General features: G+C 47.5%; 2 protein-coding genes across 2 annotated transcripts; one reads left to right on the top strand and one right to left on the bottom strand.

The window, feature by feature from the left end:
• Window positions 1-1,728: 1,728 nt before the first annotated feature.
• Window positions 1,729-11,219, top strand: LOC134053123 (G protein-activated inward rectifier potassium channel 1-like). The gene is made up of 3 exons (XM_062507963.1): window positions 1,729-2,379; window positions 8,619-8,835; window positions 10,648-11,219. Exons 1-3 carry the CDS (start codon window positions 1,729-1,731, stop codon window positions 11,217-11,219), a joined length of 1,440 nt encoding a protein of 479 aa, XP_062363947.1.
• A 2,666-nt stretch (window positions 11,220-13,885) lies between these two features.
• LOC134053479 (acrosin-like) lies at window positions 13,886-18,293 on the bottom strand. The gene is made up of 6 exons (XM_062508492.1): window positions 18,223-18,293; window positions 17,849-18,061; window positions 16,808-17,073; window positions 16,394-16,539; window positions 15,498-15,977; window positions 13,886-14,182 (listed from the first exon to the last, which is right to left on the bottom strand). Exons 1-6 carry the CDS (start codon window positions 18,291-18,293, stop codon window positions 13,886-13,888), a joined length of 1,473 nt encoding a protein of 490 aa, XP_062364476.1.
• Window positions 18,294-18,558: the final 265 nt, after the last annotated feature.

The raw sequence follows: 18,558 nt of genomic DNA, 5'->3' as shown, positions 1-18,558 counted from the left end.
TTGGTGAAAATACTGAAATTAAACTTCAGAGAAATTAATACTTTGTTCAGTTCCCAATCTAGGACTGAAGCAAAACATAGTTGCCATCTATTGCAAACTCATCTTCTAAGATCTCAGTAACTGCAGGCTACAGTTTTGTAATGACAACGCTCTGCTTAATATCAGGAGTTGAAATGACTGACCTCGTGATAATACTGTTCAGCTACAGCTGAGAATTAAAATACTACTTACTTTTGAGAGACATTAAAAATAATAAATGCTGTGGAGGGGGAAATCAGCAGCATAGCCCTATTTTTGGGCTTGTAATGCCTTTAAAGTTTAACACTGCCGATTTAATAAGTCCACCAAAAACAGGAGAGCTGCACTGTAGTCGCTTAAGCTTCTGGGGAAGGGTCTTTGGAACAGCTTGTCTGTGTTAAGCAGGAATACACGGACACAATTACAGTGTAAATCCGATGGACCAGGCTTTACTATGGTAAAGGCTATGGCTTACTTGGAGCACTTATTTTACTTAAAATGCGGACTCTAAATATTAGCATCTTTGAATTTCTTTGTGTAAGAGATGACCTACCTCACGATTTCCCCTTCAAATTCCTCCTCCCAGCGGAGGGCTCGGTGCCGCGCTCATTGTCACCGTCACCCACGGCAGCCGAGCTGGGCACCGGGCCTTGGGGTGAGCCGAGCCGGGCGCGGCCCCCGAGGCGGAACGAGGCGCTGATGGCACACGGCTGGCAGCAAAAACCTGCCAGAACCCAGCCCCCGACCCGCCGCTCTGCCCCCTCCGGGCCGCCCCCCTGACCGCCGGAACCCGCGGAGCTCGGCCGGACACCCCCGGCTGGACCCGCCCCAGGCCCGGCTGGACCCGCCCCAGGCCCGGCTGGACCCGCCCCAGGCCCGGCTGGACCCGCCCGGACACTCCCGGCTGGACCCGCCCCAGGCCCGGCTGGACCCGCCCGGACACTCCCGGCTGGACCCGCCCCAGGCCCGGCTGGACCCGCCCGGACACTCCCGGCTGGACCCGCCCCAGGCCCGGCTGGACCCGCCCCAGGCCCGGCTGGACCCGCCCGGACACCCCCGGCTGGACCCGCCCGGACACCCCCGGCTGGACCCGCCCCAGGCCCGGCTGGACCCGCCCCAGGCCCGGCTGGACCCGCCCCAGGCCCGGCTGGACCCGCCCCAGGCCCGGCTGGACCCGCCCCAGGCCCGGCTGGACCCGCCCCAGGCCCGGCTGGACCCGCCCGGACACTCCCGGCTGGACCCGCCCCAGGCCCGGCTGGACCCGCCCGGACACTCCCGGCTGGACCCGCCCCAGGCCCGCTCCCCCCAGCCCAGCCCAGCCCGGTTCTCCTCAGCCCAGCCCCGCTCTCCCCGCCCAGCCCAGCCCGGTTCTCCTCAGCCCAGCCCCGCTCTCCCCGCCCAGCCCAGCCCGGTTCTCCTCAGCCCAGCCCCTCTCTCCCCGCCCAGCCCAGCCTGGTTCTCCCTGCCGGCAGTGCGGTCCTGCTGCCGTGTCTTCCCTCTCAGGCCGCGGCTGCTCGGGCCCTTCCCCAGCCCTGCCGACGATCGGGCAGCGCTGGCGGCGCCGCTCCGGCTCCGGCTCCGCGGGCATCCCGGTGCTGCCCGAGTGCCGGGGGCTGGCGGTGCACCCTGCGGCTTCTGCGCGCACACAGCGGGCTGCGCTCGCCCTCCCGCCCCGCCGCGTCCCCGGCGGAGCCCCTCGGCACCGGCGGCATGTCAGCCGTGCGCAGGAAGTTTGGGGACGAGTACCAGGCCGTGGGCCTCGCTCAATGCAGCGCCCGCAGAGAGCGGCAGCGCTTCGTGGACAAGAACGGGCGCTGCAATGTGCAGCACGGGAACCTGGGCGGAGAGAGCAGCCGCTACCTCTCCGACTTCTTCACCACGCTGGTGGACCTCAAGTGGCGCTGGAACCTGCTCATCTTCCTGCTGACCTACACGGTGGCCTGGCTGGTGATGGCCTCCATGTGGTGGGGCATTGCGTACCTGCGCGGTGACCTGCACCAGGCGCACGGTGACACTTACAGCCCGTGCGTGGCCAACGTGTACAACTTCCCCTCCGCCTTCCTCTTCTTCGTCGAGACCGAGGCCACCATCGGCTACGGGCACCGCTACATCACGGAGCGCTGCCCCGAGGGCATCGTGCTGTTCCTCTTCCAGTCGCTGCTGGGCTCCGTTGTCGATGCGTTCCTCATCGGCTGCATGTTCATCAAGATGTCCCAGCCCAAGAAGCGAGCTGAGACCCTCATGTTCAGCCGTGCCGCGGTCATCTCGCAGCGGGATGCCAAGCTCTGCCTCATGTTTCGTGTGGGCAACCTCCGCAACAGCCACATGGTGTCTGCCCAGATCCGATGCAAGCTCATCAAGGTGAGGCCGGCCGCGGCTCTGGGTGGCACAGGGCGCTGGGTGCGGCGAGTGACGAGGGCAGCAGGTGCAGGGCACAGAGGGCAGCTCGCCTGGGACTGCTCCTGTGTGGCCCCCGACTGCTCTGGCCTGCCCCGGGGGCAGCCGTGCTGTCCTTTGGCGAGCGGTGAGAGGATGTGACCGGGCGGTGTGCGGGACTGTGTAAGGTTTTGGTGGAGCTGTCGGCAGCAGGAGCCGTGGAAGAGCCGGGCAGACCTAGGGGAAAATCTTCTCAGGGACCTCGCAGGGGTGTTTCAGTGGACTGGGAGGCTGGCAGAAACCCAGTTTGGTCGGGGTGGATGGATGTGTCAGGATGCAGGGAGGGGTACTAAGGCATGCTGCTTAGCAGATGATGGCTGGGAATAAAGAATTGATTTGTGGTGGTATTAAACTAGGATAAAGATCAACCTTGACCTCCTCTTCCTCTCGGGGAAACCTGGTGAGCTTTAACTTGCAGTCGTTTATCCTGATATTCCAGCTAGTGAGTGACCTCACAACATTTCAGATGGCTTGTATAGATGCTTTAGTGGAAACACCCTTTGATTGCCACCAGTATCTGTTTATTAATCACTGACAATGGCCAGTATAATTCAGAATGCAGGAAAACTGGAATTCAGAGATCATAACAAAAAAAAAAAAATCAGGACAGAAGAGTTTGGCAGTCACAAAATCCAGAAGAGAAATCGGGTTGGACCAGAATGGAAGAAAAACACTGAAAAAGACTAAGCAATGTAACATCTCATAGCACCTACGACTTGTCAGGAGAGCATGCCTGGTGAGGAGCTCTGTCCAGAGCTCCTTGGCTGTCAGAAGCTGGATTCCAGTGATGACATTAATTTCAGGATATCATATTTGACTGTGTAAATGTTCTGTGCTCTGGTAATTCTCTTTGGCCTTTTTGATAATCTGAATAAACAAGCATGAAGCAGTAGGTGACGTGGCAGTGGTAAATATGAAAGGCTGTTTTCCTTCTGTTCTGTGCCAAATGCTAAACTGAGCTGTTAATTTTTCATGCTGCAGAATACCACTTAAAATGGAGAATATACTAAGATTTAAAAAGAAGTTCTGTGTGTATGTATATATGGAAACAAGCTGCAAGGAGTTACACTGGAGCAATTTTTGTAGGAATTGGAAAGCCAGCTGAACCATGGTTTTTGTTGCTTTCTAGCAGAAATCTCCTCTAAAGTATTTAATTCCATCATTCAAAATTGATTGCAGATCAAAGTGGAATAAAAGTGGGGTCGCATTGTTTTTTTACAGAGATGGCAACTGATTTTCTTTTGAAATAAGACACCGAATATACAACCTGATGTCCTTTCTGCTGACAATTCTGTTGCTAGACAATGCTGGTGTGCAGATGACTGGGATGGAAAACTGAAGGACATTTGATGGACCTGCATGACCATTGTATCTTAGGATAGCTGTTTTCTAGGCCAGACAATGAATCAGTGAGCAATCCTTAATTTCTTTTTAGTATGATTATCGTGCCCATGTGTTGTCTTCAAGCTGCTTTGCGACCTTTGACAAACGCAAGCTATGGACAGAAGAAGATTTAAAATTGAAAGTGCAGTAGCTGCCCCCTCAATCCTTACTGAAAGGTGTGATATTAGTTCCCATGTCTTTCTGTAAATCCTTGTCACTGAGCTGGACACACCATTCTAGGAGCCAGTGGAGGCTGTTCAGATCACCCTTGAATTCCCATCAGCTGCTTTGAAATAGCTTTGTGCATCCTGTAAACTTAGGGTGAATGTGCCAGAATTTGCTTGCTGTCTTCAGCAAATCCTTGTTGTGGTTTGAGCTCTGGTCTCTATTTCCTTGCAGTGCTGCCAACAGCTGATCTTGCTGCACTTCTCCTGCACTTGATCAGGTAGCCAGAATTTTCTTTTGTACTAATGTCACAGTGAAGGAATGTGAGGAAACACATTTTTGTACTTGAGCTAGGAGATGTATTTAGTAGTGAATGTGCTATTTTGCTCAGACCAATGGAGCTCTGAAGATTTACCTTTTAAAGTACACTCACCTAAGTTTGTCTGAACAGGATTTACTGACAGTGTGAAACAAGCCCTGATACATTCTGTAGACTACAATGGCACTGCCACACTGGGCTGGCTTTTCTTTGGGTCCAGGAGCTGTGCAGCAGCATGGCAAAGGGATATGCAGAAGTCTGAGGCTCTTTTTTGGACTGAGTTGTGGAGAGTTTGGAAAACAGTTACAAGATTAATTGTGTGTGTTTCAGCAAAAATTTTTCCAGAAACCCAAGTCTTTCTAGTTTACACCGAGTGCTACAGCAGCTGTAAAAAGCAAAATCCTGGGGCAAGAAAAGGAGAAAAAAAAAAACTCTTTAGAACTATCTGCTGAAAATGTGTAGTTTCAGGTCCTGGATTTTTAATGTCACAGTGAACTGTATTTTTCTGCCTGTTGATTCCTGGATCTTTCTGGTGTGCCTAAGGCAGCAGCCACCAGTATGGCAGTCAGTTTTGATTTTATAAAACTCAGTCACATATTTGTACCTTCTCCTGATGTGACTACGTATGTCATAGATAAACATGATAGTGTTGGTGTGTAAAGTCATTTGTACAGTGCTTCAGTTGGTATAGGGCATTTTGATTCAGAAAGTTGGGGAATGTAAAATCATCATAGCCTGTTTTTAACACGTGCTAACAATAGCTTTAAAAATACAGTTGTGAAGCATGATAGCCACAGAGGCAATGAGCTTTTTAGAACCAGCAGGCACCTGATTTTTAGGCTGTACTTGCTAACAGCTTTGAATGAGCTGAAAGCAAACAAAATTGTAACAGAAAGTTTGTAGATGGCAGGTGACAGGCATTGGAAATAAGTAAGAAGACCCATTATATTGTGATTTTAATAGGCTGATAAGTAGGGCAGAAGGTGCAAAAAATTCTGGGTTTTAATATTATAGAATTGTTTAGATCGGAAGGAACTTCAGCAAGTTTGTGGCTCAACCTTCTGGTAAAATATGGTGAGCTAGGAGATCAGACCAGGTTACTCTGGGCTTTTTCTAATATCTAGTTTGAGAGTTTGGAAACCTCTAAGAAAAAAATCTGCACAGCCTTGCTGGGCAAGATTTTCCACTGCTTAACTGTCCTCATGATGGAAATGTTCTTCAATCCAATCCAAAGTTCCTTTGTTTCACCTTATGCCTGTTTCTCTCATTCCTGCCGGGCACTTCTGTGCAAAGCCTGGCTCTGTCTTCTTGATCATGTTCCTCTTGGGTTTTGGAGTGTTTCTCTTAGATCCTCCTCTCCTCTGGTCTCAACAAGCCCAGCTCACACAGGTTATATTCACAGCTTGGGGCATCTAGACTAAAATAAAGAGTAACAGTGATCCCAGGAATTATCTGTGGTAGAGCTCAAGTTGTGTCACAACAGAAAAACGCCACACAAATCTTCAGCAGTGATATCAAAGTAACAAAATCATATTATTCCGGTAATATAAAATATAATAACACTTCTTACAAGCTGATAGTCTGAGTGTGGGGGAGGAGCAATGAACATGTATCAATTTAGCATTTGCGAGATTTTTCTATTTCTCTACAACATGCTACAATATTAAGCTTGATGGTGCTGCATCTTTTGAATCCCACTTTTTCTGCTCCAGTGCTTAATTAGTCCACCTGGATAACAAAACATAATCATGTGAGTTCTCTAACGAGTGAAGTGACAGAGGGTTAATAATAATAAAACTGCATCGTGTCCAGTTAAAGGGAGATATCCATGTTTATGCATAAACAGGGTTTAGAAAAGCAAAGAGAATTAATAAAGGATAAGAGTGAAGATTTTAAGAGCACGATGTATTTGTTCAGACACTAAGATTAAGTGGTGATACAGTGGAAGTCTGCTTTGTAATAAAAACTGAAACAAAGATCCAGTGGCAGAAAAGTTAAAGACACAGGAGTCCTCTTTTTATTTTTTTCCTTAGCTGTGAAGCAATTAACCTTTAGAGAAATTCTTTGAGGCCTTTAGATTATCCATCTCTGACCACATTTAAATTGCAAGCTAGGGCATTTCTGAGTAATTGTGCCCTTGTTCAACATGTATTAATCTGCAAAATTTACTTGTCCTTGTGTTTTGTGGATGGTGAAAATAAAGAATCACAAGTGCTCCTTCCAGACTTAGTCCTGGTATTTTATAGTCTTCTGTCTTGTTTTGTGATCCTTTGAGTAAAGCTGTATATGTAAAACAAAGGTCACTGGTTAGGAGGCTGAAGCTATTGGGGCTATTAAGTTCTCTTCATTCAGGTTAACTTATTTTTATTTAACAAATAAGTTTCTTTAAAAAATCCTCCATGCCCTGCATAAATCAATCCTGTATGTAAGATACTGAATACCTCAAACACAACCTTCTGCTTTCTCCCAGATCTGTTACCTCTAATCATCCTCACTGGATTTGTTTACTATTGAATGGATTTGATTGAAGACTCTTCCACAAAGAAAAATGGGGTGCAGATCAAACAGTTCTTAAGTCAGTCAGGAACAGTTTGTGCAAAAGTGCACATTTTTATCTCGATAAATGGATTTGGTGAAGCTTCAGGACAATTTGAGATTTAGGTGTTGGTTCATACAGGTTTGTTGCCTTGGAGCAAAAATCATGCCTGGGCAATCAGTTTGTGCACCCAGTGCAAGAACAGCAGCCAGGGAAGCAAAGCAGTGCCACAGTCTGCACTCAGCTCTGCAGCTCAGCTCTGCAGCTTGCCTCAGGAAAAGAGAAAAGAGCTTTTTGCAGTAGGCTGGTTCCACCTTTGCATAGAACAGAGACTGTCATGACTGGTATGTAGCAGTAGTGTTGATCGCTTTTATCTCTCTTTTCTTTCAAATCATAAATAATGTGTGAAAATGCTTTCACATGAAATCAGTGGATATTTTCGATGTCATCTTTAGTAAAGGAGAAATGGACTCTTGTCCTCCTGTGCAGGGGAGAATGTTTCTTCCTGGGGGCAGAACAAATGTGTAGCACATAGATGAAATCACGGATTTTATTTAATAATGAGCTGTACTCCAGCTGCTGCCTAGCTGGGGATGCAATCTCCAATAAATACCACGCAGTTATAAAGTCAGCATTTTAAAGACAGGAGACAATATGAAGATAGACTATTTGATTGGGGATTTTCTGTAAAGACACAAACTTTCTTAGAACACTACTCATATCTAAGTCAATGGCGAAACTGCTGCCTTTTGCTTGCTCTCAATGAACAAAGTTTCCAAGCAGTGGAACCAGTAATTTGTCAATACAAATGCAACACAATTAAAACTATTTATTTATTTATTCATTTATGATAGTATAACTTTATTTATTTATAATCAGTAGTCATCTTCTTGAAGAGTTAACTTCTTTTTAATCAAGCAATAAGCAGGAAAGATTTTAAATAGCATTTATATCAGCTGTGCAAAGCTTCTAATTTTGGTGGGCAATTTCCAGCAGAGACCTTCAAAGCAATAAGGTGAGGAGCTGCCTAGTGAACTGATGTAGATTTTAATTAGACTTTGAATACCAGGAAAATTTGGAGGGAACCCTATGGGGTGGAGGAAAGCTACCAATCAGTATCTTTATTGGACCTATTAAATGATGGGAAGAAAAATGAGGCACTTGGCTTAATAATAAGTTCATTGTTAAGGCCAATATGCAGTAGGTGGTACATGCAATGGATGGTGGCATCATCAGTATCAATTCAGGTGGTTTTGTGAAAATGCCACTTACCAGATGTGATGTAGAATTACTGTTATGTTTACCTTTGAGTTAGTACATCACACTGTCTGCCAAACAAAAGTCAGTAACATCCAAAAATAATGGAACATGAATTCAAACAACGGAATAAAATGTGCACAGCTTGCAGATTTTGGCCTTGTTAATAGGAGCTTTTGCCACAGGATATTCATGTTGAACATCAATTTCAAGACATGTAGTGTGTGGTACATGACATTTTGGTCAAAGTGTGTAAGTGTATATATATATATATTTATATGTCACAGTAAAGTTTGTAGGTAGTGATGAGATCTACTGGCATAATAAGATTGGTCTTGCATGGCAGCCTCACAATGTTTAGCATTACTTATATCTCCATTATGAAGCCCCCAGAGCTAATACATGTAGCTGATAATGTCATGGAAGAGGCGGGTTTAAACTTTATTGCATTGATTTTATGTTTGGCCTCACACAGTGATTACTAAATAATCTTTTTATCTTTAGTCTAGACAGACACCGGAGGGAGAATTTCTGCCACTAGACCAGTGTGAACTGGATGTTGGATTTGGAACTGGAGCTGACCAGCTGTTTTTAGTTTCCCCTTTAACCATCTGCCATGAAATTAACTCAGAGAGTCCCTTTTTCTGTCTTTCACAAAGATCACTGAGGAGTGAGCAATTTGAAATAGTTGTCATCCTCGAAGGAATCGTTGAGACCACCGGTAAGACTTAGAATCATCTGCATACTCTGATTTTTCAGTCCTTGTTTTCAGTGCTGGTATTTTTAGCAAGGCAGCTGTTTGTCCTGGATGCTCCAGCATATCCTGCCATATGCTGCAGAGCTTCAGTGGCTCTCCCCAGCCAAGAGAGACCTCCCTTCCCCAGGGCTCTGCGTTGCCAATTCCCAAAGTGGCTGGTGAGACACAGCCTGCCACTCTGTGGAACAGCTCCTCACTCTTAGGAGGCTTCTGTTTTAAGGACCACCACTCTCAAAGAAAGTTGAGCTTTAAAAGTTGCCAGTGCTGCAAAATTAATTTCAGCTTAGCTTGCACTGAATTGAATTCAGAATAAGAGATCCAGCTTTACAGCCCAAATACAGACCTCGTAGTCACAAAGATTGTAGGCATACGTGATTATTGACAAATATGAGAAGGGTTTTGTTTCTTTTTAAAATTTGAGTAGGTGTTGTCTAGATGACAGCTGTTTTTGTGGCCTTTTGTTTTGAGGACTCAGTTCTTTTATGAATCCCATGAAAATGGGTTCCAGTTATATAAAGAGCTCTTTATCAACAACCCATAAGTACTGTTAAAGTCCAAATCATTGTGTGGTCATCAGCATTCTGATTTTATTCTTCCTTCTGAGGAAGTGTTAAACTTTGATTAATGAGAGAGTTTGTCCTTTCTACAAGATTAGCAGCTGCCTCTTTCCTGCCTTGGAAAAGTGGGGTCCCTTTGGTGCAGCTGAGTGCAGTCATCTCTGTCTGATTGCTCTCCACTCGCTGGCCCTAAACAAATACACAATGCACTGGGGCAGAATGCTCTTTCACTTTGAGTATGGCATCTTTAGATCCCTGCAGAGACCTCATCTTACCCTGCAGCAGAACCATTTATTTTAGATAAGCATGCATTTATAACCTCCCTTAATGCAATTACCTGTCTGGATATTTAAAGGGAGACATTTTACACTTGACAATCCATGTGGCAGTAGCCAGAGAGCAAATCAGAATTTGGGTTTACTGCCTGCTAATTCTGCCTCTGGAGACTACCACAACAGGAAGCCTTACAGTTCTGCTCACCTGGGATATTTGTATAAATTGTTGTGAGTGCCGTTGTGGTGAGATGGTAACAGATTTCCCAGCTTGGTAGAACACATTCTAGCTGTGAGTTCATATGTGTATACTATATGTAAATAGGACCAATGATGTATTTTGCACTAAGTGCAACAAAATCTTCAGTGAGTTTACAATCCCACCTGTGTCTGAACACAAGAGAGTCACTGTACAGCTTTTGTCTTGATATACTGTTTGGAGAAAAACTAACACAGCCTACAGAAGAAATGTAAGATCACGTTTTTTATTTGATGTTGTCTCCCCCAACACCTGATCCTCTGTCAAGCAGTAGTTCTTTCTCCCAAGAAACAGTATTACTTCCTCTCTCAAGGCTAAATTGGGATTGTTCAGCCTGGAAAAGGGAAGCTTTGGGATGACCTAATTGTAGGCTTCCAGTACTAGACACAGTGAAGAAAATTAATTCTGTCGCAGCTGAAACCAGCACACAAGCTAATATTATTGTTTTAATTTAACATTTTGCTTTGACTATATTGCAAGTCTGCAATATTTACATAAAAATTTAGTCAGTCAATTAGAGGCACTCCATTGACTCTCAGAAGATTGTCTAGGAACAATTGCCCCATTTTATAATCTGTAAAATTGTGGGCTTGCTGGCTGCAGTTGATTTTTATCTGTCAGCTTTGTCATGTATTTTTTGTTCCATGTGCCAGTCTGCTTGCTCACATGCTCTTGTCCATTTCCACAGGGATGACGTGCCAAGCCAGGACCTCATACACAGAAGATGAAGTCCTCTGGGGTCACAGGTTCCTCCCAGTAATGTCACTGGAAGATGGCTTTTTCCGTGTTGATTATTCTCAGTTTCACGCCACGTTTGAAGTCCCCACTCCTCCTTACAGTGTTAAAGAGCAAGAAGAAAACCTGTCCCAGTCATCTCTCTTGAATAGTCCTTTTGATAAGAAAAACAGACGAGAACAGGTTTGTCCACTGGACAGTGCTGATACTACAGGAGAGAAGAACAAGCTCCCTGCTAAACTTCAGAAGATCAGCTCTAGGAAGGAAGCCCTTCCACCAAGAGCCCTGGGAATGAGTTCCAGTAATATAGAGAAGACTCTCAGTACTGGAGACCTCTTGGAAATTCAAGAAATAAGTCCCACCTCTGATGGTGAAGATAGCGATAACAGGATGCAGCTGAAAGCATTAAAAATAAATGCCAAGGCTCTGACTCAGTCTACCAGTGAGCTCAAGTTACAGAAGGATTTTCCAGGTATGGGCACTCCAGAGATGAAATTAGAAGATAATTTTCCTGCCAAACTTTGAAAAATGAACTCTGATCACTTCTTTTAAGAGCTGAAGAAACAGGAGTTGTTGCTGATAAACTGCATTTGAGACTGCTGCCCTGACAGAGTTGTTTCAGAGTAAAGTCACAACTTTGCTACATTCAGGAAGAATGATCCTTTTTGTATAATTGTTCTGTACAGATCCAATTTAGGTAGCATAACAGGACTTTGAGGGGCAGTAAGGTTACCCTGTCATACCAAAGAGATTCCTGCCCTGATGATGTTCTTCAGCATGCTCATTGCAAATCTACCCTGTCTTCCATGTATGCAGATGCTTTTTCACAAAGCAAGGATCAGATCCTTAGTCACAGAGATGGAACCAAGAAGGGTTTAACAGCACTGAAACCTGGTTTTGTGCAGCTCAGATCCTGGACTGCTCCTGATGCACACAACAGCAGAACTCAAGAGGAATGTGAGACACAGCTCAGTCCTAGTCCAGTTCTCTCTCACTGACTCTTTGGAAAGAGCCATCCTGGTGCATCCTTCTTTCCCAGTGACTGTGGCACGCTCCCTCTGTGCTCCCAGTGTCTCATCCAGGATCATTCAGGTAGAGCAGTGTGCAATTACCATTTGGGCCATTGGACCCACAGGAGCTCTCCTAAACATGACCATCATTTATCCTGTCCAAAATTAGACCTCAGCATTTGATTTGGTGGATCACATGCTGAATTTTAATGACTATATCACCATTCACTGTGAAGGAAACTTTAGCTCAGCTTCATGGCATGTTTTATACAGCAAGTCATTCAAATTTCAGTTTGGAGACCTTGTAAATAAATAAATAAAAGCAAAGTATTAAATAATGCTCCATCATTACATATCTCAGAGTTTTACTAATGAATGGTAGTCTTTGATGTTGCTGATTTTCATTTTGTTACATTTGCCTTCTCCATTTATATTACATTCTGTAATTTGCTAGATTTGATATTTATTGCTGCTCAGCTCAATCCACCTCTGTCTGTGACAGAGTCTTTTTCTTTCCTGGTTGGTAGTAATTATAAACACAACCTGCTGTTTTGTTAACAGAGTTCAGTAGCTCAGCATTCAGAGTGTTCATCACCAGAGCACCAGCTGGACTACTCTCCAATAGAAGAATCAAATTCTGCTCTTGTTATGTGGACAAAATTCAATGAAATTTGAAAGGGGTGGCAGTGGCCATGCTGTTTGGCAATGAATTACTTGATGGTAAAGTGGTGTTTCCAAACTAGGAATAGCTTGGCTTGCAGAACTCACTGTTTATTGCTTTTGATCTGTCTGTGGTGTGAAACTGCAAAATGCTGTTTTATGCTGGGATAAGATGTGCTGCTTGTCGTGGTTTACCTGTTCTCAACATGAATTTCAACAATATGCGTGCTAAAATCTGTATTTTCATTTATCAACTGTATTTGTATGGAGTATTTAGATGACAGCATGAAGTCTTAAATGATGATGACTCTCCCTACTCTCCAGAACTGCCAAAATTAATATAAAATAAAAATGCATCCTTGGGTCTCAAGCATTCTTTACTCACATGTGCATGTGTGTGTTGACAGCTGAGCAGCCTCAGGAGATGAGGCCCCATCCTTGGGCACACTCCCCCTCTGCTGTGGGGCAGGAGCTAGGGGGGGCTTCACCTGCTTGGGGGCTTGGGCATGTACAGATGGAAATGGCATTATTAGATTGGATTATTAGATTATTAGATTGGATTATTAGATCAGCAAGGTGCTGCTCAGGGCAGTTTCACTCATTTTGTGCCTTCTTTTGGGGGTGAGTAAAATTCGGGGGCTGGGGATGCCTGGGAGGGTGATGGGAGCACCCCAATGCCACTGGGACAGTGATGATGTGGTGGGGGAGCAGGTGAGTCATACAGGGCCCCTCCAAAAAAGGAGCATACAACCCAAAGCAGCATAAAAAGGGGTAAAAAAACCCAACTGCATTGTAAAAAATAAAAAAGCCAGGTAGGTCTCCAAGACCCTTCAGACTAAACCAGCTGACACCTCCAAGACAATAAACTGGAAGGTACCTATGTGTGAATATATCCTGATATTCATCTTTCTAATATATATTTGCTATTTTACTTTCTCTTCATCTTCTTATTGCTTTGCACTCTCCCAACTTTCCTGGTGTCAACTTTCTGGTCTTCTGTTGTAATTCCTATTTCTCACCATCTTCCTTGTCTACTGAATGTGATTCTCATGGCCTCTCTGCTTGCACTCTTCTGGCTCCCTCATGATGGTATCTCATTTTTCAGGGGTGTCATATGTGAGTTTATTGACAGTACAGTTTTCCAGGCATCATTGTAGGTTTTTCTTTCTAGGCATCTTAGCAGTTTTCTCTCTTGTATCTATTTCCTATTCCTCCTTCTTGTTTTTGCTTCCTATTCCTTGTTACATTAATATTTTTTGTTCCTGTGTTCATCTCTGTTAATGTCTCTTTTTTGTCATCTTTTTATCTTTTTCTCTTAAACTGTGGGGCATTTGGATGGGTGCAGTTGAAGTAGCCATCAGCAGCTTTCCCAGCTGGCAGTTTTGTGGGCTGTGTTTTAGGTGGATGTTTTGAAATTTGTGGCTGGATTCTGTGAGAGTGAAAAATTATATTAGTGCAGAGGGGTTTGTGTTGCTGTTTCAATGAGATGCAAATCAGAGTTTTCACTTGGAAGGAGATGAGCTAAATCCTTGTGTCCTGACACAGCTGCTTTGAGAGCAGGGACGTTTTCCACTTGGCTCTGCCCTCGGGGTGGTTTTGAGCTGGGCTGGGTTCGTTCCCTTCTTTAGCGAACCCACATCCCCATCGTGTGGTTGTTTTGATGGGCGCTGACAGTGCCCAAGGCAAAGCCAAGAGCTTTTCTTTCCTGGCACCATTCGTGTGGCAGTAGTTAATGAAGAGGTTCAGTTTTGGGTCCTGGCTCTTGGAGACTGAAAGAATGTGATCCTGCATAGAGCTGGGAACAAAGGTGTTTGCTGGCTGTGCGGTTCATAGGCTGCAAAAGTTAAAGTGGATTCCAGCCCCTTTCTTGAAGCTGAGCATGTTTTAAAGAATGTGATAGTACACTGAAAGGAAAGCTCACAGCTCTTTTGCATGGTGTTGTTGATATCCTTCGATGTGAATGTGAAACCCAGCAACCATTTTCTTCTGTTTCCAGATACAAATTTCTTTGTCTTGCCTTCCCTACCCATGCCTTGCCTGCCTTGCATACAATTCCCTTGCTCATCCTTGCCTTAACCTCCCTTGCCTTGACAACCCCTCCCTTCTCTTTCCTTGCCTTGCCCTTGCATATCCATCCCCCACTGGGACTTGCCTGCCCCTTTCTTGCCTGAATTTCTCTGCTCTGCTTTGGGGAGCTGCTTGGCTCTTGAACAGATTATGGTGTGCAGTGCTTTTGGAATGGTTCTTCTTGGGGTGACAGAGATCTCAGCCTTGCATGTACAGCCTCTGAAGCAGAATGCGAAGACTCTGAAAACACTACAGGACACTGAGGAGGTTCTGATATGCTTTGGTTTTACCTGGAAGATAACCCAGTGTTTGCTCTCCAGCCTTAGCACAGAGATGTGGCTTCCTCAGAGAGAGTGGTAAAGATGCTCAACGTAGGGGAACATGAAGCACCTTGCCAAAATATTCCTTGTGTGACAGATGTGGAGTCAGCCTGAGTGGCAGCAGTGTCTCCAGGGGAGCTGTGGACAGTTCATGCATCACAGCAGTGCCACCAGGCTCTTCTGCCTCCCCACTGCTCCAAACACCTTGCTCCTGGCTATGGAACTCCTCCTCAGCCTGTGTCTGGCCAATCTTCAGCCTTCAGCCTTTCCAGAACGGTGTCTCCTGAGTCACTAGAGTCCAGTTTTGAGTCCACACCCAGGGATCCCACTGATGGGCAGCATAAAGAAATGTTCCCAACTGCTGTCCTCGAGAGCTGTAGTCCCCTGTGACCTGTGTTCCCCTCTCCCATCAGGGCTTTGTTTTGCTGGTGCCTGGCTTGGGACTCCTTGCCTTGCACAGGAGACTGAACTGGAATGCAAACACATGCTAACAGTGGCAGTAGGCAACTTTATTTCCACAACTAATCAATTCCAGCATTTGTGTGTATGCAGAGGAGGAAGATGGGCAGGACAGAGGACACCTTTGACCCTGAGGCTGCCTTTGGATCAGCAGGCACTGCTGCAGTAAGAAATGCTCATGGTCCACTGCAGCCTGCACGGGATCCTGTTCATCCTGCTGCTCATGCCTTTTTTCCCATGAGGTCCAGCAGCATCTGGTGCACCTGAGTTAAGAATTGCACCAGTACCTGGTAGGGATGTGGAGCGGGCAGGAGAAATTGTGTTGGCATTGGCTGCTCAGATGGGGTTGAGGTCTCTGGCTCTGGCGTGGCTGTCACAGCTGGGTGATGAGGAGTGGGAGTAGAGCAGCCTGACTCTGTTGGTGTTGGCTCTGGCTGTTCAGAGGGGGTTGAGCTGAAGGTTGTCTCTGGTGTTGGAGTGGCTGTTACAGTTGTCTGTGGAGTGGGAGTAGAGCAGCCTGATTCTGTTGGTGTGGGCTCTGGCTGCTCAAGAGGGGTTGAGATGCAGGTTGACTCTGGTGCTGGAGTGGCTGTTTCAGCTGGGCACAGGCCCATCTGGACCAGGATCCAGTTGTAGAAGTGCTGAGTGGAGGTGTAGACTCCTGGCCGTTTTGCTCTGGCACAGCCTTTTCCCCAGCTGGTCACTCCAACAAGCCAGAAGTAGCTGGCACTGTTATCTTTGCACACCAGAGGCCCTCCACTGTCACCCTGCAGCAGGGAAAGAGGATCAGGGTGCTGTTGGGTGGCTGCTGTCAGCACTAGAGGCTTGCTTCTCTCTTGCAGCCCCTGCCACAGCTGTGTTCCTGGGACAAAAAGGCTCTGCTCAGGTGTTGGAGCCTCCAGAACCTTAGCTGGGAAGAGGGTGGGTGTCTGTGAAGGCCCCCTCTTGTATCTGCACAGTGATCCTGGATTACCAGAGCATGGATGATCCAAAATCTTGACCTCTGGGCTGCCAAGAGCACTGGATGGGCTTTCTGGCCAGAGGGGTAGGCATAGGGAACACGAGCACTTGGCAAGGAAACTCCACCAGTGGAGGGGACCCAGGGGTAGAAAAGTGATTTGCCAGGCAAAGCACATGGTGATGGGGCACCTTTACAGCTGGGGCTGGCTCCCAGCACTCCTACCTGGCAGGTGTCCATGCCACCCCGTGGGTAGCCAGCACACAGGTTGTGGGTGTGGATGGTGCCAGCGTACCAGCGGCTGCTGTTAACGACCTGGATATCCAGGAGACGGACCTTGGCTTCCTGCAGGACATCACTCAGACCCAGAGCTGTGAGCACAGGAAAGAATGAGCATCCAGCAGCTCCTTGACAGCTCCACTGCCCTGTCTGGGGGTGAAGTCCTTCCCTAGGGCTTGGCTTTGCCTCTGGAGCAGCTGTTGAAGGGCTGTGTCCTTCCTGTCCAGCTTTGGAGAGCAGCCAGGCCCGTCTCTCCAGAGGCACACATCCTTACAGCCTGACATTGCTCTCTGCTGTCAGGAAGCCCAACCCAGCTCGTCCACCTTGTCCTTAGGGCACGGGTTCTTTTTGGGAACTCACCCTTTGCACTGGCAGAACCCCAGCCAGCAATGTAGCAGGATTTCAGCTTTGACACTGTGAGTGAGGCGTTGGGCACACAGGCCAGCTGCACGTAGTCACTGCACTGCACGGGCTCGTCCAGCTCTAGCAGGGCTATGTCGTTTTGCTGCGACTCTGCCGTGTACTGCTGGTGCACCAGGAGCCGCTTGACGTGGCGCACCTGGGCCTCGGGGCCCAGATGGGTCAGCTGGGTGGCCCCGATGAGCACACGCCACATGGTGACATTCCTGCAAGGCACACAGAGGGGTGACAGGGAGCAGAGGTGTGCTGGTGATGCCTCAGGATTGTAGCTTTTGTATTTTTCATAGATTTGCAATCCTGCCATTCTTATGCGTGTGACTCCAAACTCCATGCACAGTGTGAGCTGCTGCTTCCCCATTCTGCTCAGACACAGCAATTCCTGCCCAGGCCTGGCAATCAAGGACCCCTCACTGCCTCAGGCCCCAGGAAATGGAAACAAAAGTGAGTTGGGGGTGAACAAACTGAAGGTAAATGACTTCATTACCTGAAGCTGTCATTGGAAATAAACCTCCAATAGGCAAATGGACCAAACTTAGAAAAGGACGAGAACCCGTGACCCACGGTCCATTTTGGAGTGTAGCCCCTGGGAGGCTTTGTCTGCCTGAAATGTTCCTGAAGACCCTTCCATAAATACAACTGCTTTTTATTCCCTTAATTTTGTCTGGCCTGTGTTTTTAGATAATCGTGAAAAGGCATCACTGTGGCAGCTCAGCACTTCCCTGCCTTCTGCTTGCCAAGGCAGAGAGGAAAGCAGAGCAATGAGGAGTGTTCCCTGGCATGCCTTAGTCTGTAGGAATGCCATGCTGCAGGCTGCTGGGCAGCAGTGGCACGAGCCCAGCCTTCTGAGCAGTCTCTCAGTTGGGCTCTGCAGTGCCAAGGCACTGGGCATGCTGCAGGGAAAAGGAGGGGAGCAGCAGGTGGTGCTGCAGGCTGGGCAGCTGTCTGTGTCGTGGGGATCCCTCATTCCTTGCTCCTCCTTACCTGGCCTGGAGGAAGCAGTGGGCTGCTGTGAGCACCCACTGAGGGCTGATGAGGGACCCTCCACACGTGTGGCCGGTGCCTATTTTCCTGGGGTCCTGGATGCTGACAATCCAGGGCCAGGCCCCTGGCTGGGCACCTGTGGCAGCCACGATGCTGAAGTCAGAAGCTATGGAGTCATAGTCAGAAGCCATGGGCCGGTGCCCACAGGTTCCTCTGCAAGCACAAGGTCATTACTGCCCTGCCCTGCCCTGCCCTGCAGCTGCTGCTGCTCACACTGGCTCCTCCAGCCCCTGGGTGCTGGCAAGGAGGCTCCCACACGGGGTTTGGGGTGTGGCAATGGGGCATGAGCATCCTCCCAGAGCCTGGGGCCATACCTGCAGGTGTCCCAGGTGCCATGGGCAGGCCTGTACACAGTCAGCAGGATGAAGAGGTACAGCAGATTCATCACTGCCAGCAGCATCAGGCAGCAGAAAGAAACAAAAACTTGTCTCTTCCAGTGCAGCCACTGACCCAAGTGCCTGCAGCAGCTGCATTGCCCATGGCACCTGCAGCCTGGGGCTGATGTCACAGAGTGGGTGGTTCCAGGTTCTGGGCATGGTGTCCTCAGCGGGCAAGGAAAGGCCACAGCCTCAGAGAGCCACAGAATGGTTTGGGTTGGAAGGGACCTTGAAATCATGCAAGGCAAAAGGGGTCCAGTGCCTGGCACCTGC

This window comes from Cinclus cinclus, chromosome 24, assembly GCF_963662255.1.
Source record: "Cinclus cinclus chromosome 24, bCinCin1.1, whole genome shotgun sequence".
Lineage (NCBI taxonomy): Eukaryota > Metazoa > Chordata > Aves > Passeriformes > Cinclidae > Cinclus > Cinclus cinclus.
The sequence above is the reverse complement of the archived record's forward strand: the minus strand, read 5'-3'. Positions and strand labels throughout refer to the sequence as shown.